This window comes from Lutra lutra, chromosome 8 (genome assembly GCF_902655055.1).
Source record: "Lutra lutra chromosome 8, mLutLut1.2, whole genome shotgun sequence".
Classification (NCBI taxonomy): Eukaryota; Metazoa; Chordata; class Mammalia; order Carnivora; family Mustelidae; genus Lutra; species Lutra lutra.
This window is the reverse complement of record NC_062285.1, coordinates 125299195-125318555: the sequence shown is the minus strand read 5'-3', so window position 1 is coordinate 125318555 and position 19361 is coordinate 125299195. Positions and strand designations below refer to the sequence as shown.

The following is a 19361-nucleotide window of genomic DNA, read 5'->3' as shown; positions in this document are numbered from 1 at the left end:
GAAGGGACAGTAAAAGGAGAAATGGGAGTTTAGGATATGTTTCAGATTTCCGGTTATGTAGCTGGAGGAGGAGAGGCTTCATCAAGTTGGGCACTTTAGGAGAAGAAGCAGGTCTGCAGGAAAAGACAATTTGGTTTGGAACATGTTAAGTTTTTGTTGCCTTTGAGATCACAACATGTAGTTGAAGATATATTTTTGAAACTCAGGGAAGAGGTTTGAATCTCACTGAAATAAAGATTTAGAATTTGCATATATGCAGTCTCAGATATAGGTGGAAAATAAGAGACTGAAATCTCAGAAGCACAGGGAAAAAGAGTTCTAAGAAAGAAAATGATCAAATTTAAGGACACAACAGAGACCAAAAATTCTACACCAACTAGATCACAAGTGTTCTTTGGTAGAATAGCTTCAATAGCGTGGAAAAGTGAATTACTGTGAGTCAGTTAAAAACAGACAAGTAAATAAATAATTGAGTGTCTACTCTGTGCCAGAAACTGTGCTAGGACTAGGGAATATTAGTGCAGAAAACCAATAAAACCCTCATAGACTTTACAGCCTGGGGAGAAATATATATTAAATAATTAGAAATTCAGAAATGGAAAGGATAACATTTTTTCAAGAATCTCAACTATAAAAGAAAGAAGGAATTAACAAAAACAGGGAAATTGTTTTATTGCTTTTTTCTTACAATCTTTATACATTGTGACAAAAGTACTAGAAGTTGAAACTCTAAGACAAAATGAATAACCAATAAAACAATGTCCCAATAGGTTAGCCATAGTATCCCCACTGCAGGAAATATCCTCCCTTCTCCCCATCTAGATTTCATTTCATACCCATTCTCCATATCTACCTAACTTCTTCAAGTTCATACTTCAAGATTAAGCTGAACTGAAAAGCCACCCAGGTGAGCATTCCTGACACTTTTATCCCTGCCTTCCACAAACTGGGTCAACTGCCCTTTTCTCTGTATATCCTTTGATTGTTGTATAAGTAGGATATATGTTTTTAGCTTTTAATAACTTTTTTAAAATTATGAAATGAATATATACTTAATAGATTCAAAAATCACAATAAAGATGAAATAAGGAGAAAAAAAAGAAACAAAAATTGCTCAGGTGGACTAAATAGACACCCACATGAACATATCGACTATTTAGACATCTACTTCTTTAGTGTTTTCCCTAGAACATAGAGTAATTACTCACTGTGACAAGAGAGGATATCCAAAATAACTCACTGATAAGTTAAAGAATTTAAGTCTATTCTCTCATCTTAGATGCCCCTAAAATGTACTTCTATCCTATAGATAATTTATCCCAACCAGAAATTCCTCAGGAATGTAAATATAACAAACTACATTGGATTGAATATATACATTTTTATCTGCTCCCTCCTAAAATTGCACTAAAAATGACAAAAAGACAAGTGTTTTAAAATCCACAAAGAGGGGCGCCTGGGTGGCTCAGTGGGTTAAGCCGCTGCCTTCGGCTCAGGTCATGATCTCAGGGTCCTGGGATCGAGTCCCACATCGGGCTCTCTGCTCAGCAAGAAGCCTGCTTCCCTCTCTCTCTCTCTCTGCCTTCCTCTCCGTCTACTTGTGATCTCTCTCTGTCAAATAAATAAATAAAATCTTTAAAAAAAAAAAAAAATAAAATAAAATAAAATAAAATCCACAAAGAAAGAGAATGTTGGGACACCTGGGTGGCTCAATCATTAAGTCTCTGCCTTTGGCTCAGGTCATGATCCCAAGGTCCTGGAATCGAGCCCCGCATCAGGCTCTCTGCTCATCGGGAAGCCTGATTCTCCCTCTTCCACTCCCCCTAGTTGTATTCCCTCTCTCTATGTCTCTCCCTCTCTCTCTCTCTCTCTCTCTGCCAAATAAATAAATAAAATCTTTTTAAAAAAGAAAGAAAGAAAGAGAATGTTAGAGGAGACAATAACAGATGACAGCAGGGACATATAATGAAAGCATGGAAAAATGAAAAGCAGATGAACATGTGGTAGCTGACTACTCAGAACAAAGAAAGCTAAAACACAAGTAACTGCTGAAAGAGACACCAATAAGAAGCAACTCCAGAAATTCTCAGAAATCGAATTCAATACTGAAGGCTACAATAAAGACAGGGCTGCAAACAAGCAAGCTGGTTGACATTTTACATCAGAAGCACTTAGACACCTAAAATCGCCTCTCCTATTCTGAGCAGTCAGGCCAGTACACTTCTCTCCCCTAAGCATGGAAAGCAAGACTACTCTGAAGAATCTACCAGATCGGCTCTGGACCTTGAGGCAGCAGGGACTAAAAATAGAGTGAGTAAGTAAAAGTCTACATACTGAAATGGGAGACTCAACATGAACCCCTACCCTACCTCAAATTCCAGCACATTATTAGCTAGACTTAGAGCTTTCCAAAAGGGACTGAAAGATGCCACCCTGGAAACTTTGGGGTAAGTCCCAAAGAAAAGACCTATAGTTACCGACATTGCAGAATCCCCAACAAAAGAGCCAAATGGCTACCACGCTATAATGAAATCCACTGTATACAGCTACTAATCAGCTTTCTATGGTTTCATTCTTAAATATGATAAAAGGACTATTCAGAATCACCACGCATTTTAGAAATACCTCTAACATGAAAGAAAGCAAAACAAACAAAAACATTCAACTTAAATAAAGAACCTCCAGGAAGCAGATAAAAATAATCTTAGAAATAAACATAACAATCTTAAATAAATAAAACATGGCATAAGATCACATACAACCAAATGTGGGAATACGATAAAGGTATTTGTCTCCTATTATTCTCAGAAAGCCATAGGAGTAAAATAAGGGATTAACCAGCTAAAAATAAAGTGACAAGATCCAAAAAATAATGCAGAGGCAAAGAAAATTCACAAGGTAATGAAGCTTCACCATTAACACTGTGAAACAGGCTAAATAAGCAAAAGTGCACACTCAGTGAAGAAGATAGAGGGCTCTCTAGAGGGAATGCCTTCAAGGGCAAAAACCAGAACTGACAGATGATCTAATAAGAAGAATACGTATGGTTTTGTTGGAAAGCTCAAAAAAGAATTGATGATAAATATATAGGAAGTAAAGCAAAAGAGAAAAATAGATAATTATTAAGTCTAGGAAAAACACAAAAATTTGTACAAGAAAAGAAGTATAATTACAGCATATCACATAGCTTAGGGATAGGCAATATTTACAGAGTCATAATAATATAAATTCTAAAATCTAACTTAAACTGAAATTGTGGTATATTAGAAGGATGAAAGAAGAGAAGTTCTGTGTGTATGACAGGATGGGGAAGACAGACAAGGGGTGGCTGGGAGGTTGGTGAGTGAGTAGCAAATCACCATCTTCCAGGGTAGAAATTTAATAATATCTCAAATGGAAAAAATCAACAAATAGTTGCATTAAAATTTCATTTAAGTGAGGTAAATATAAAAACAAACACACAAAAAAATTAAAGACAATCTGTGGAGGACTTTTTTACTATTTGACTTTAACCAAATATACCTATATTTGCTTTGCTAAAAATAAAATGTTTTTAAAAATTATCCGCTATCTTAGAAGAAACAGCCAGCCAATACATTATTTGAAAGTTCAGAAGATGCCACTGATATTGGCTATAAAGCATATTCAAAACCCTCTTCCAAATTTACTTTCTTGTAATGGATATCCATAAAGACAGAGGATGCAATTCAGAATAAAATCCTGAGAAACAAATTCTTCTTTGAATCTTAAAATGAAAAGAAGTTTCATGAAATAAGATACAGTGATTAAGAGAATGGGTTCCAAGTTCAGAACTGAGTTCAGATCCCAAGTCTGCTACTTAAATAGCAATGTGACTGAGGTAAATCACTTAAGTCTCAGAACTTCACTTTCTTCCTCTATAAATTGGGTATTTATATAGTACCTATAATGTAAGGTTGTTGTAATGATCAAATGATAATCCCCATAAAGAGCCTGACACATTAAAAAGTGTTCAATGAATACCAACCCTTTCGTATGCTTTAGCATACCAACCAAATGGCAATGATCTACCATGACTGCTAACATATACAGCTCATTTCTGCACCCCCAAAATTAATCACAAAATTACTCATCATCCAATATGCATACATTATAAATGGAAGTTTATCAGATAAGAATCTCTTACTTCTAATATCATATAAAAACAAATTTCAGATAAACCAGAGATTTACACCCAAGAAAATGGAAAAAAAAGTAGCAAGAAGTAGAATATAGATTTTATCATATCTTTGTCAATTTCCTCATTCTGAATAGGTAGAGGTTTCCTTTAGTACTAACTACAAATTTTAAAGAAATTATCTATTCAGTCACGTCCAGTGCTCCAAAATCTATTTCTTCCAGATAAAGACAAATAGCCCTCTTCTCTAGTCAAATTTCATGTGAGCATGCCATTCGACTTTAGCAAAAATTTTAAAAACAAAGATAGGCAGAAATAGGGAGAAAAGTCATGAGATTATAATTTATTCATCTAGATATTGTTTCTTTCCTTACTGTTGATGTTTAGTCATTTCAATAGCTCATATAGTCAAATCTACATCTGATCCTGTAAAATTTTAAAGACAGATTAATAACACACATTTGCAATTTATGAAAAGTCATTACCTTGGATTTGGTACTTCTCCAAGAATCTCATCTAAATTGTCAATGAAGTTAATAAAATTAGACAGTCCTTTTACATGTGCCCTTAAAGGATCAGATGGTGATGGTGCATATCCCTTCCCTCCAAGCTCCAGTGTTCTAATAAATGATGTGGCCACCTATGAATTAAAATAAATGATTCAGTTATGTTTAATGATTTAGTACGTTAAAAATAAAACTTTATGAAACTGCATACATTTATATTATTTCTGGGTATACAGGTAAAGTAAGCACTTTTTATGATTCATGTCACTTTGATTCAGAAGCAAATAATTAAACAAACAGATGCCATGCAAAATTCAGGCCAAAAAGGGTGATGGCAATGCGAGTGGAAACTGAGAAGCCAAGTAAGGTGACAAACTAAGGGCATAAGAATACATTCATAGGGACACCTGGGTGGCTCAGCGGGTTAAGCCGCTACCTTCGGCTCAGGTCATGATCCCAGGGTCCTGGGATCAAGTCCCACATCAGGATCTCTGCTCTGCGGGGAGCCTGCTTCTCTCTCTGCCTCTGCCTGCCTCTCTGCCTGCTTGTGTGCCCTCTCTCTCTCTCTTTCTCTCTGACAAATAAATAAATAAATAAAATCTTAAAAAAAAAAAAAAAGAATACATTCATAAGAGTGTATCACTGATTATAAAATATTAGTGTATGTATACTACATTATACTATGTAGTATACTACATATACTAGATTGTATACTACAATCTATATTCTCATGTAGATTAAACTGGAATTTTTAATATGAAACAAAGGGTTTTTCAGGGTTAACTGTGTTGATTTATTCAAGGGTAGGCAATTAATTCAACTCTTCCAAGCTTTATCTTCTTTATTTATAAGCTCAACATTTAGACTAAATAGAACAAAGCCCTATCTAGCTTTCATATTTTAGGATTATTTGATCATGTGTAGTTCAAAAGGCCTTGCCTTACCATGACAAAAATACATATAGGATGGCTATACTTAAGAGTAGCTCCAACAAAGATGAAATACTTTAAAGTGTATCCTAAATTCTATGAAATTTCAGTAATTTGTTAGAAAGTTCCAAGGTTAAATAACGTAGGAAACAACACATTAAGTAACAAGGTTAACTTAAGCAGATTTCTTAATGGTAAGACTTCTCAGAGCTTTTGATATACAAATATGCATTACATATCTACAATAAAGGTAATATTTCCAATAAAGGTACTATTTCCAAACTGTTTGCCCTTGGAAACATCTTATTCAAGGAGCATTTAACAGGGACTTTTACCTTTGGAAATATTTATCCAAGGAGAACTTAACAGAGATACCACTCTATAGAACACATGTCGGAAAACATTGCTTTAGAGAAATTTTCTCTTATCAAATTTGAAGAATATGGTAATAAATAACAATACCATAGGTTTTCAAATACAAGAGAAGAGCATATATTCAGAGTTTAAAAGTTGTTTTATCATAGCTAAAAGAATTCTATATTAAGGTACATATATCTACTGTTCATAAGCCTTTAAAACATATTGAAAATGTAACATGTCCATACCAAAAAGATAGACATCTTTTTCTCTTGAGCGGCATGTTTCAAATCAGTGAAGGCTTCTCTTCCAAGTCCTCTATCAGGAATATTGAGAACATGAGCCAGAGCCAGGTCATTCTTTGAATTCACAAGCAGGCTTAAATATGAGTAGATAATTTTTCTTGCTAGTAACTGCACCTATACAAAAAAATATCATTTTCTTTATTGAAGTTGTTCTAAATCAATAATCTTTTCTTCATACACAGTAAAAATACTTATGACTATTCAATAGCAATATCTCACTCAATTCTATGGGAAAAGAGAAGACTACCATACAACAAAAGATTGAATTGTACAATTAACATATCCCTGCTCATGAAACAAATGTGCCACTAGTAAGTAAGTATGAGCAAATAACAACGATCATAATTGTTGAAAAATACCTCTTAAAAATGATATAAAGGATAAAGTCCAAAGTCTGAAAATCTAATAAGGCTGGATCTCATGCCCTTGTACACATTTGTCACTAAATAACAAGGAGAAATGAAGTCTCTTAAAGCTTAGGGAATAGGCTGACTGGCACTATTTGGTCCTATACCTACACAGGGCTGGAGATAAAGGCTGAATTTAAATGGTTAAATTTGGCGGTAATTATTAGATGCTGACTTTGACAATACCAAATAACCAAGTTAAGTCTTACAATGAAGAAATTCAAGCAAGTGTTAAGAAAATAACAACAACAACAACAACAAAGGAAAAAAAGAAAATAACAAGTAGTTGATGTTGACATGGTTCTTTCATATATTCTATACTTGTCTTTTATGGTCAAGGGCATTTTACAAACCAAGGCATTCAATGATCTTATTCTTAAAATTACCTACTTATAGCTATTTAGGGTCTTGCAAATTCTAGTATTGAGCAAGTGATACTGTGAACTCCCACAGGTAACAATAAAATATTAGTAAAATTTCAAAAACATAACTATACTGGAAAGTATACACAAAGCAGACCCAAGCTAGAGGAGAATTTTATTTTAAAAGAACTGCAACAAGAAGGGTTAAGAATAGCAAGTTTGTGGTTATTCAAGGTCCTAAACTTCCTGTGGAGAAGTGAGTGATCATATGAACCTCACAGAAAACAAACATAAAATAGTAAATAAAAAAATCTTAAATACTATTTAAAGACAATGGAAAGTATCTAGAAGGTAGATAGGAGCTGGAGGAATATTTAATTTTAGCAGAACTGCAATAAGAAGGGAATGAATTAGGCATGTCTGGGTGGCTCAGTCAACTGACATCCAACTTCTGATCGCAGCTTAGGTCATGATCTCAGGGTCATGAGTTCAAGCCCCACTCTGGGCTCCATGCTGGGCATGGAGCCTACTTAAAAAAAAACAAAACAAAAACCACTCTGGAAAACAGCATGGAGGTTCCTCAAAATGTTGAAAATGACCTATGACCCAGCAATTGCACTGCTGGGTATTTACCCTAAAGATACAAACGTAGTGATCCAAAGGGGCATGTGCACCCGAATGTTTATAGCAGCAATGTCTACAATAGCCAAACTATGGAAAGAACCTAGATGTCCATCAACAGACGAATGGATAAAGAAGATGTGGTATATATACACAATGGAATACTATGCAGCCATCAAAAGAAATGAAATCTTGCCATTTGCGACGACGTGGATGGAACTAGAGGGTATCATGCTTAGCGAAATAAGTCAATCGGAGAAAGACAACTATCATATGATCTCCCTGATATGAGGGAGAGGAGAGGCAACATGGGGGGTTGAGGGGGTAGGAGAAGAATAAATGAAACAAGATGGGATTGGGAGGGAGACAAACCATAAGTGACTCTTAATCTCACAAAACAAACTGAGGGTTGATGGGGGGAGGGGGGTTGAGAGGGGGGTGGGATTATGGACACTGGGGAGGGTATGTGCTATGGTGAGTGCTGTGAAGTGTGTAAACCTGGTGATTCGCAGACCTGTACCCCTGGGGATAAAAATATATGTTTATAAAAAATAAAATTAATAAAAAAAAAAGTGTGAAAAAAAAAAAGCATGAATTAAGTTTGTGGTTTACGGACTCAAATTTCATGACTATAGCTGTGGCAGATAGAAGTGACTATAATGTTGCCCTCAGAATACAGGGCTGGGAAAGCAGCTAGAAATTTAAAGGGGAAAATCTTGGACATAATTGAGAGCATAAAGAGCCATAATCCATAGCTGACAGCAAAACTACACAAGCATGGGGGAGACTCCGCAGGTCCATCAAAAACACAGGCAGAAATAAGAAAGAAATACATTCAAGAAAGACTGAGCTACAAGGAACTAGAGCTATGAGTTGGAAGGTTTGCTAAAATGAGTACATTCCTCAACTCTGTGTAGCTTAAGTCACAGAAAGCTGAAGCTGGGACAGGCTTGAAGTATTAAGAGTACAGAGCCAAAATTTGTCAGAACAACTGGAAAACACAGGAAAATCCCAGGAAAAAAGAATCCATGGAAAGAATGAGCTCCATACTTTCCCAAATCCTTGGTTTACTGCCATGTTTGTCAGGCAGAAGAAAGACCTACAAAAGCCAACCAAAAAAAAAAAAACCAGCAAAGGAAAACCATAAGAATAGATATCCAAAAAGCTTCATACCAAGGAGACAAAATATGAAGTTGAAATCCAGGTAAGAAAACTGCCTACTGGAATAAAAACTCAATTGTCTTCAGAAGAACATGACAAAACCCAGAATCACTATAAAATAATATCTGTAATGTCGTTTTTGTCTAAAAATTACAAGACAGTTCAAAAAAAAAAGTGTTACCCCCTCTCAGGATAAAAAGCAGTCAATAAAAAATTAACACCAAGTGGACCTAGATACTAGATTTAGCAGATAAAACTCTGAAGTTTCTGCTATAAATATATACAAAGAACTCAAACCAAAAAATGTTCAATAAATTAACAGGGGAAATGACAACAGAAAAGTGGACATTATAAAGAAAGTAAATTCTAGAAATGAAAAATACAAAGACCAAAACAAAATTTGCTAAATGGGCTCAACAACAACTTGGAGAAAGTGGAAGAAAGTATAAGTGAACTTACAAATATATAAATAGAAATGATCAAACCAGAAAAACAAAAGAAGAAAAAAGGAAAGAAAAATAAAACCAAAGAGCTCTGTGGGACATGTATTTAGAATCCCTGCAGAAGAGTGAAATAAGCAGAAAAAGGTATTTCATGAAGTTATGGCCAAAAACATCCCAAATTTGGTGGAAAACATTACTTTATAGATCTAAGAAGCTACTCAAGTAGGAAAAATACAAAGAATATCGTTCCTGTTCTATAATTAAACTCTGACAGCCAAAGATGAGAAAAAATCTTGAGAGTAACGAGAACAAAATGACACACAACATACTAAAGAATAATGGTAGTAACAAATCATCAAAAAGCCAGAAGACACTGGAACAACGTATTAAATAGGCTGAAAATGATCTTAAATATTACTGTATAGTCAAAATAATACAGCATTTATGAAGGGACACTCATATCAATGAAACAGAACAGAGTCCACAAATAGACCTAACAGATACAGCCATTTGATTTTTGACATAGGTGCAAAAGCAACAATGAAGAAAGGACACTCTTTTCAATAGTTAGTGTGGGAACAACTGGTCAGCCATATGTGAAACAAATGAAACTCACCGAAACCTCACACTTTTTTCTTTTTTTTTTTTTAAGATTTTACTTATTTATTTGAGAGAGAGAATGGGAGCATGAGCAGGGGGAGGGACAGAGAGACAAGCAGACTGCCCACTAAGTGGGGAGCCCAATGTGGGGGTAAATCCCAGAACCCTGACATCATGACCCGAGCTGAAGTCAGACACTTAACTGACTGAGACACCCAGGTGCCCCAACCTCATACTTTTTATAAAACTTAAAGCAGATTATAGGTCTAAATGTACAATATATAAAACTGTAAAACTTTAAGAAGAAAACGTAAGAAAAAATCCTTATGACTTGGAATTAGGCAGAGTTATTACACGTGACATCAAAAGCACAATCTATAATAGGAAAAAATTGATAAACTGGATTTCATCAAAATTAAATTATTTTAATGGAATTCTCATCACCTTCTCAACTACTTCCACCCCATTTTCTTGATCTGAAATCTTGTTGTATCTAATTCTTAAGTGTTGATCCCAAGCAATTTACCTGAAATACTCTCCTTGCCTATTTCCTTAGAAAAATGAACACTACATCAAAAACTAATGATGCATTATATGCTGGCTAATTGAACATAGTAATAAAAAATAAACAAATTTAGAAATAATTTAATGAAAAAAAATGGACTCCACAAATTCTAAACTCAATTCATTCTCAAAACTTGAAATTCAGTAAGTCCTTCAGTGACTGACAACTTAGCCAAAGACCCCATAATTTACCATCTATAATTCTAAGAAAATATTTTCCTAATTAAAATTAATATGTTTTCATATTGTTTAACTACATTTTAGAAAGCATTAAGAGAGATCTAAAAGGTAGCAATAAAAATTATAAATTATTAGGAAGTCTCTGAGACAATTATTAATAAAGTCTCAAGTTCATAGACGTATTGCAAGCACTTTTAAAGGGTTGGGGCACATGGGTAGCTCAGTTAAGCGTCCACCTTCGGCTCAGGTCATGATCCCAGGGTCCTGGGAATCCAGCCCAGCATCAGGCTCCCTGCTCCACAGGGATCCTATTTCTCCCTCTCCCACTCTCCCTGCTTGTGTTCCTTCTCTGGCTGTCTCTTTCCCTCTGTCAAATAAATAAATAAAATCTTTTAAAAAAATTAAAAAATAAAGGTCACATGCTTTTGGATTATTTAAATTTCTCAAGAAAAACAATTCTTGAAATACGGGAGGCAGTCAGGGTCAATTTAAAAAAAAAAACTTTATTGTATAGGAAAAGGATACCTTAAATATGGACTTGAAATTTAAGCAAAATTGATTAAAAAAAACTTAAATATTAATCCTCTAAAGTTTTTTTCTTAAATATTAAAAATATGAGACAAATGTTACCTTTGCAGAGAGGCAATTTGCAGAGAGTAATTCATGTACTCCCTTTCTTATTACCCTCTTACACCTAAGCTTATCAGGCAATTATAATTCCCTGCATAGATCTTAATAGTTTCTGATGATGTGTATTTTCTTAATCTTTCTACTATTTCATGAGTTCCAGGAGAGCAAATGGTGTGCCCTTAGAGCCTAAAAGAATGACTGGCATTATAGTATATAATCAATCCATTTTTGTTAATAGGTTCTCAATTAGTTTTTGTTCAATGATAAATGAAAAAAACTTAATACATGTACTTGGCTCTTTTAGAAATTTCAGAATGAAAACTATTGATAAAAATTTATTTCAGGGGATGCCTGGGTGGCTCAGTTGGTTAAGCAGCTGCCTTCGGCTCAGGTCATGATCCCAGCATCCTGGGATCAAGTCTCACATCGGGCTCCTTGCTCAGCAGGGAGCCTGCTTCTCCCTCTGCCTCTGCCTGCCATTCTGTCTGCCTGTGCTCGCTCTCTCTCCCTCTCTCTCTCTCTGACAAATAAATAAATTTAAAAAAAATCTTTAAAAAAAATTAATTAAAAAAAATTTATTTGGGATCTATTAAGCACTCACATATTTGTATTACATTGCCTTAAAAAGAAAATTACTTCAAGTTACAACTAAATCAAAATCATCTTTAAGATCCACCCTAAAATTTTATAACTTAAGACATTATATAATTTTCCACTTAGATTTCAACTGTCTTTTTATCTTTACTTTCAGTGTAAATCATAATACTTCGTGTAAAATCTATAATACAGAAGTTTCCATTTTAACTTCACAGTACAATAGTCTAAAACATATGAATCTCTTCTTTATCTTAACCCTTCATGTTTCAAAAGAGTAACACATTTCATGAAAAATCAAAAGGAAGAAAAAAAACGACATTCACATTGTAATCAGAAACTTTTTTACTCTTTCTACACTTAATTTCATTGAATCCCTATTTTACTGTGCTTTTGCTGTCCAAAAATAATGAGAATTTACCAAAATGTATATATCTGATCCTTACTGGGTATCAATGAGGGCTTAAACCCCATCTACAACTTGCTCTTTAAGGCTAGCAAATTCTGCCCTTCTGATCTATGATGCTAGACAAACATCAGGGAAAAACATCTTGGAGTCCCCACAGTTAAGAGTGTTTCTTTTAACTCATGGCTGCAACTGGAAATCTATCCCCATCATTATGGTCATATAACATGGCAGTTATGGTTTCCCTGCTCTTGTATTTGCAAGTGTGTTTTAAAGAGGCTCTCTGGAAAAGCATTCCACATAAATACAGTTATGATATCCAGAAGCAAGGGCCTAATTGAAAAAATCCGCAAGATTGAAGCTTTTACCAAGATACCAAAAATAAAGATAATGTTCTGTTTATTTATTTAATAAACTGATTCAGTCCATGCCACAAAGTATTTGCAATGTTTGTTTAGAAGTTGAACAATTTTATTTAAGCTTTCTGGCAATTCCAAGTTTCTTTTCCTATCCATTAATTATTACTGAAATGTAGATATTCAATCTCAATTTGAAGAACGTCAGTTTTTTTAGATTGAGATTAATAATTTATACCGCTATTTTTTTACTTTCTTTGCCAAACACATAAATTCTTAACATAAAATGACCAAACAAGCAAAAAAAAAAAAAGAGTTGAGCTAAAACTAATATAGCAGTAGAAATTTTTATTTAACTGATGATTTTCTTTTAGGGCTTTTATTCCATTTTTCCCTTCTTTACTTCAGAATTTATAAAGCAGTTTAGTACTTTAGGAAAAATAAAATAAGGAAACAAAAATATTGTTTCTCAAACTCATGCCATTCATCTACTTGATGACTCTGGTGTGGCATTAGTAAGGTACATTTTGTGATCAAAATATATCTATGCAAGACTTCAGCCCAAAAAGTCACTTTGGAATTTTAATAGAAATATGTTGCCTTCCAAAAATACTTTGCAAAAAGAAAAATTAGAAGTCTGCAAGTAACAAAAAAATAGTTGAGAGGATGACTGCTACTTTAATAGTCCTCATAAAATCTAATCTATCGGCTAACTAGTAGGTAGAATACTCTTTTTTTTTTTTAAGATTTTATTTATTTATTTGACAGAGAGAGATCACAAGTAGACGGAGAGGCAGGCAGAGAGAGAGAAGGAAGCAGGCTTCTTGCTGAGCAGAGAGCCCAATGTGGGGCTCGAACCCAGGACCTGGGATCATGACCTGAGCCGAAGGCAGCGGCTTAACCCACTGAGCCACCCAGGCGCCCTAGGTAGAATACTCTTAAAAACCAATCCAAAGAGGCAAGAGATAAAAGTAGAGGATTAACACAATGAAACTATCACTGTTTTTTTTTTAAATGAGAAAACTATATGCTTGCAATGAAGACCCATTAGTTTCTATACACTATACTCTTTTCTCATGGATAGCCATTTATGACAACATTTTATAACTGTAAGCCAAAATTATAAACACCTAGGTATTTTACACATACAAATTCATTCATTTCTCATAAGGACACAATAACAATGCTTCCTCCCTATAGAGCCTGTAATACAAATCAGAGAGAAGAGATTTGTAAGTGATATACTCTCTTGAAATATGAATGCATCTCTTAAGTACCAATGAGAAAAGACCAGGCATTTGGCAAACATTTTATCAATATTTGGCACCAGAGGAAAAAAATAATGGAAGTGAAAAATTAACTTCAACTAAGAGAAAATAGTTACAAAAGACTGAAGGGAATCACATCTGGGCAGAAAACATTCTAAGATGGACTTGGAATATTTTATTATATCAGAAAAAAGGATAGTGCTCAGAAGTCTAATAGGGCATGTAAAAAAGACACAGAAGCTTGAACAGAATCCCTCCATTTTAGCATCAAAGGTTAACGACTGTAATTAATTTTAAAACTGAATAAAAATTCATGAGTCCACATGTAAATATATGTATAAGGACAAAGATAAACAGAAAAAGATGTAATTTGCATCCTATCTTATAAATAACTATTATCCCAGCTCCTAAACTGGTAATGAAAGAGAAAAAATTGGGGCACCTGGGTGGCTCAGTGGCTTAAAGCCTCTGCCTTCTGCTCAGGTCATGATCCCAGGGTCCTGGGATCCAGCCCCACGTCGGGCTCTCTGCTCAGCGGAAAGCCTGCTTTCTCCTCTCTCTCTCTGCCTGCCTCTCCACTTACTTAGATCTCTGTCTGTCAAATAAATAAATAAAATCTTTAAAAAAAAAGAGAGAGAGAGAGAGAGTATTAAGTCGTGACTCTGCCATTCCTAGGGAACTATTTCCCTAAATAGCTTTATCTTATCAAGCTCTGCTTTACTGAGAAATGGCAGCTAATTAATGTAAAGACATGACAGAGTTAGAAACTCACCATTTTGCAAACACTAAAGAAATAACTGATTCAGACAAGGATCATGAACATATGTCTAAAACCACTGGGTGAAAAGTTGCTGCAAAACAGCATATTTACACAGTGTCACCCCACAGATTTCTGTTCACAGCAAAGGGAAAACTACATCTTTATCCTAGAGAGATCTGGCAATTTGGAACAACTTGAGTTTGTGTCTCTTAATACGATACCATCAGTTATAAAGTACTAAACTTGAATCTAAGCAAGCTATTGCATAAAACTTCCAGTTTACTGGAAATAGAAGAACAAAATAAATAATTCCAGGAGAACTTAAACACATAAATAAGAAGAGAAAAAGACTGAGGGGAATTCTCCTAGATTAAAAATCTAAAGAGATATAAAACCATTTGGAGGACAAGTGGAGAAATATGAATAGGGAAGACAGTAAGTGATATTAGGGAAAATTAAGTTTTCTTATATATGATAATGGTATTATGTTAATGCTTCTATCTTTGGGAAATGATATGCTAAAGAAGTTTAGGATTAAATACCATGATGTCAGAAACTTAACTTTCAAATACGGCAAAAAAAAAAATTAAATGCAGATGCTCAAGCATGTTAGTAAGTCTAGGAAGTAGATGCACAGGTATTTATTTGAGGGCAGTGACAAATATATTTCTTAAAATGTGATCTTTGTGGCATGGGACTTATGGGAGAATCTGCCTTAGCAATGTTTTCTTAAAAATGAAGAAGGTGATTGTCAAACTGAATAAAGAAGATAGATTTTGATATGTTGAATGCAATTTTACTGCTTTTTCCAATACTCAAATTTTTATCTTGTCAATAGTGATTTTATTTACCATAGAAAATTCCATAAACATAACCCCCACGGTTATTAAGGGGTTACTATATTTAATTAGGTACCTAGCATAGCATTTAACTTAAGGTAAACTATATTAGACCAAACCTGTGGTTTGTTTTCTATGGTTTGTTTGCACAACAAACTCTATTATCACAATTTGTGATGCATCAGTTATCTACTTCAAAGGTGACGGAATAGAATTTTCAATTGTACATAACCTCCCAAGAAACATTCATTTAAAACCATAAGCAAAATTTGCCAAATACCAAGATTCAAATAACTCTGGCAACTTAGACCTTCTAACTACTTTTCAAAGACTGATGAGTGATACTTATTTTTGCATAGTGCCTGTTATGTTGTCCCAAAACCAGGAAGGCACTGACTGCTAGGTTCTCAGCAGTCTCTAATGTATTACTCTTTGCAAATACAGCTTTATTTAAACAATTTAAACAAATTAAAAACTTCTAAAAATGAGAAAAAATAACTGTAATGTACAAATTCATGGTGATTTGAAGAGGATCAGATCCTGCTTTAATTTACTCACAATTTTTCAGTACCTTTTCATTATCCTGGTTGTGTTTACTCATTGGTGATGTTGGTACATAAAGATCAGTTTCATCAGTTACTACATACTGTCTCCCAGAAAGAAAATCACGTAGCTGACTCTGTAGAAAACAAAGGAGGTTACTAATAAGGTGCTATGACAACTATTAAAAATATTTCACACCAAGCTGTACATAATAACCCATTTCTCTATCATTATTTAAAAGCGATAGGGGCTCAGTGGGTTAAAGCCTCTGCCTTCGGCTCAGATCATGATCCCAGGGTTCTGGGATCCCCTCATCTGGCTCTCTGCTCAGCAGGGAGCCTGCCTCCTCCTCTCTCTGTCTGCCTCTCTGCCTACTTGTGATCTCTGTCAAATAAATAAATGAATCTAAGATAAAATAAAATAAAAGTGATAATGCCAGCTACTTACCCCCCAAAAACTACAATATTTAGTCATTTTAATTTTAAACTAATATCAGAATTTCCTTTAGTATAAGCCTTCCATTAAGTATAGGCTTCCATAGCACACATGTTCCCAGTCCACTCTTACCATTTTAACTAGACACACATACACTCCAAGTTTCATTGCTCACTACCATCTTCTCTTGGATAGGTACCTGCTCTCCAATTCATCTGTTTAATTATTACAGTCTTTGAATGGGCAAATTCTTCACTTGAAGTATGAAGATGACATTCTTCAAATTTTTGCAACCCTCGCAGATCCTTCCTTTAACTTAGCTGGTAAGTGATATCTTGTTGAGGATGAGATTCTTAGGTCACTGTCCTCTTCTTTCAGGACGTGCTATTTCATTGTTGTTCTTTTTAAATGACTTGTTCTTTCCACCAGGAAACTTATAATATTTATCTTTTTCCTTTAGAGTTGGAAACTCTAAATGTGTCTTTTCTCTTCAATACAGCCTGGAACTTCATAAACACTTAACTAACAGACTCAGGGAAATTTTATTATAACAAATGTGGTTAGAATATTTTATTTAATCATGGCCTCTTCTGCATCTCATCCTTTTTCTCCTCTGGAATTCCATTATTTGTTATGTTAAATCCTCCAGCTCCAACCTCCAAGTTTCTTAACTTTTCCTTCATAATTATTTCATCTTCATATTTTTCTCTCTGTGCCTTAAATATATATTTTTAAAGATTGTTTTTTAAAAGATTTTATTTGAGAGAGAAAGAGACAGAGTGAGAGAGATCACGAGCAGCAGGGAGAGGGAGAAGCAAGCTCCCTGCTGAGCAGGGAACCCGACATGGGACTCAATCCCAGAACCCCAGGATCATGCCCTGAGCTGAAGGCAGACGCCTAAATAAGCCACCCAGCTGCCCTTCTGCTTTAAGTATTTATTGTATTTGACTTTCAGAACTCTGATTTGTGCCTGAATTCATCTGTTGCACTGGGAAGACTTTTTTTTTCTTCTTTTTTAAATCTAGAAAGTCTTAATGTTTAGGTGTATCCTTGAATTTCCTTGAGTACTTAACTACTTTTACGGATTCAAATTGTCATTCACCACCAAGAGCGCTATTCTGTTGGTCACATGTGCTCTGAGTTAACTCATCTTTCTGCAGGTGCTGGGACTCATTAAGTGGCTGTTGCTTTTCTTCATAGGCTAAGGCCCTGACTGTTGAGGTACCTGAAGTGAGGACAATTTTACAAGTAACAGAAGTTGAAAATGTCTCTACTGTTTACAAAGCATCAGTGGAAAAATAAACAGGATGCCAGTCACCTCCTTAAGCCAAGGGAAAGTCTTTTTGTGGTCTCTCAAGGATCACCAACAGTATATCCATCCATTCAGCTACTTCTTGGCTTCCTAAATCAAAGAATCCTGGCACACTCACAGAGGGTATTTGTTGACCTTCCCCAGAAAGTTCCCAGATTTCTGAGGGCTGCTAAGTTCTTCTTGAAATCTACCATTTCTTCTCCTCAACCCAGGTCTCCAGTACCCCTCAGATAATTGTTCAATTCATGAGAAAGCAAATTCTGTACCAATTGTCTCAACTTGGACTTTTAGAAATCGAGGTCTTATATGCTCCCAGATGTCCACAGGCCCTGCATGCATGTTCCCCAGGAGAGGAATTATAATGTATGAAATACACTTATATGTATTCATACATCTATAATTGTATGAAATACAATTATAATGTATGAAATAACTTGTTCAAGTTATCATGTTCCCAGAATATCCCTGTCTTACCTTTATCTTGATTCCTTGTAATTTCTGCCTTATTTAGGCTACTATAAATAAGAAACAAAGATACATAAGCATATGTATCTTTAAAGACACTTTTAGGAGCACTTGAGTGGTTTAATCAGCTAAGCATCCCACTCTTGGTATCAGCTCAGGTTATGGTTTCACAGGTTGCGTTATCAAACCCTCATTGGACTCAGCGCTCAGTAGGGGGTCTGCTTGAAGTCTCTCCCTCTGCCCCTCCCCACTCTCTCTCTCTAATAAATCTTTTTTAAAGACACTTTCAGCATAAATTAGGGTTATTTTAACACATTTTTGAGGAAATCAATTTAAGTATCTGTTTTTCTGCTCAGTTTTTCTTCATTGGAAATTTCCCTAGAGCAAATAAGAGTCAGAGATCAAATCTTCCATTTTAAGTGTAGAAAGGTTTCAACTTCGCATGCTATCATCTCAGCGGCTTCCACTCCACTCCTGAAATTCTGCAGAACATGTTGATGTTTGGAGGCACAGAACTCCCTCCAAGGTAAAGCTGTGTATCTCATACTACAGTTGATACACTTAAATGAAGAGGCTTATTAGAAGATTTATTAGACAGGGGGTGCCTGGGTGGCTCAAAAAGCTGAAAAGCGACTGCCTTCAGCTCAGGACATGATCCTGGAGTCCCAGGATTGAGCCCTGCATTGGGCTCCCTGCTTAGCAGGGAGTCTTCTTCTCCCTCTGACCCTCCCCCATCTCATGCTCTTTCTCTCTCTCTCTCTCTCTCTCCCTCTTACTCTCTCTCAAATAAACATATAAAATCTTTCAAATAAAAAAAAAATCTTATAGAAAACTTAGACAGCAACAAAGGATAAGGTGAAAACAATGTGCCCAAAAACCTCAGGCAGATTATACTCTTACTGGCTTATCAAAAAATTCTCTTTGTTGTTCCTACAATCCAATACTTGTGCTTGATTAGCCTCTCTAAATTAACTATATGAAAAATAGTCAAAAATAATCTCTGCAAGTAAATAAAACATAGGTAGGGAGGAATGAAGAAAAAACAATCTTCCCTCACAAGTATCTTTACCATAGTGTGGTTATGTATGTGTGTCTCAGAAAGTTACGACAGGGGGCACCTGGATGGCTCAGTCAGTTAAGCATCTGCCTTTGGTTCAGATCA

At 35.1% G+C, this 19361-nt stretch overlaps 1 protein-coding gene across 2 annotated transcripts in view; it reads right to left on the bottom strand.

The window, feature by feature from the left end:
- The window catches only part of PARPBP (PARP1 binding protein), a 73528-nt gene that overhangs the window by 32272 nt on the left and 21895 nt on the right, over nt 1-19361 (bottom strand). Inside the window, exons 4-6 of one of the 2 annotated variants that reach the window (XM_047740982.1) lie at nt 16016-16123; nt 6197-6367; nt 4642-4796 (exon numbers count right to left, since the gene is read on the bottom strand). In XM_047740982.1, the coding sequence (XP_047596938.1) occupies nt 4642-4796; nt 6197-6367; nt 16016-16123 (434 nt within the window). The remainder of the gene's footprint in view (nt 1-4641; nt 4797-6196; nt 6368-16015; nt 16124-19361) is intronic. The other variant, XM_047740983.1, reaches the window with a different exon arrangement.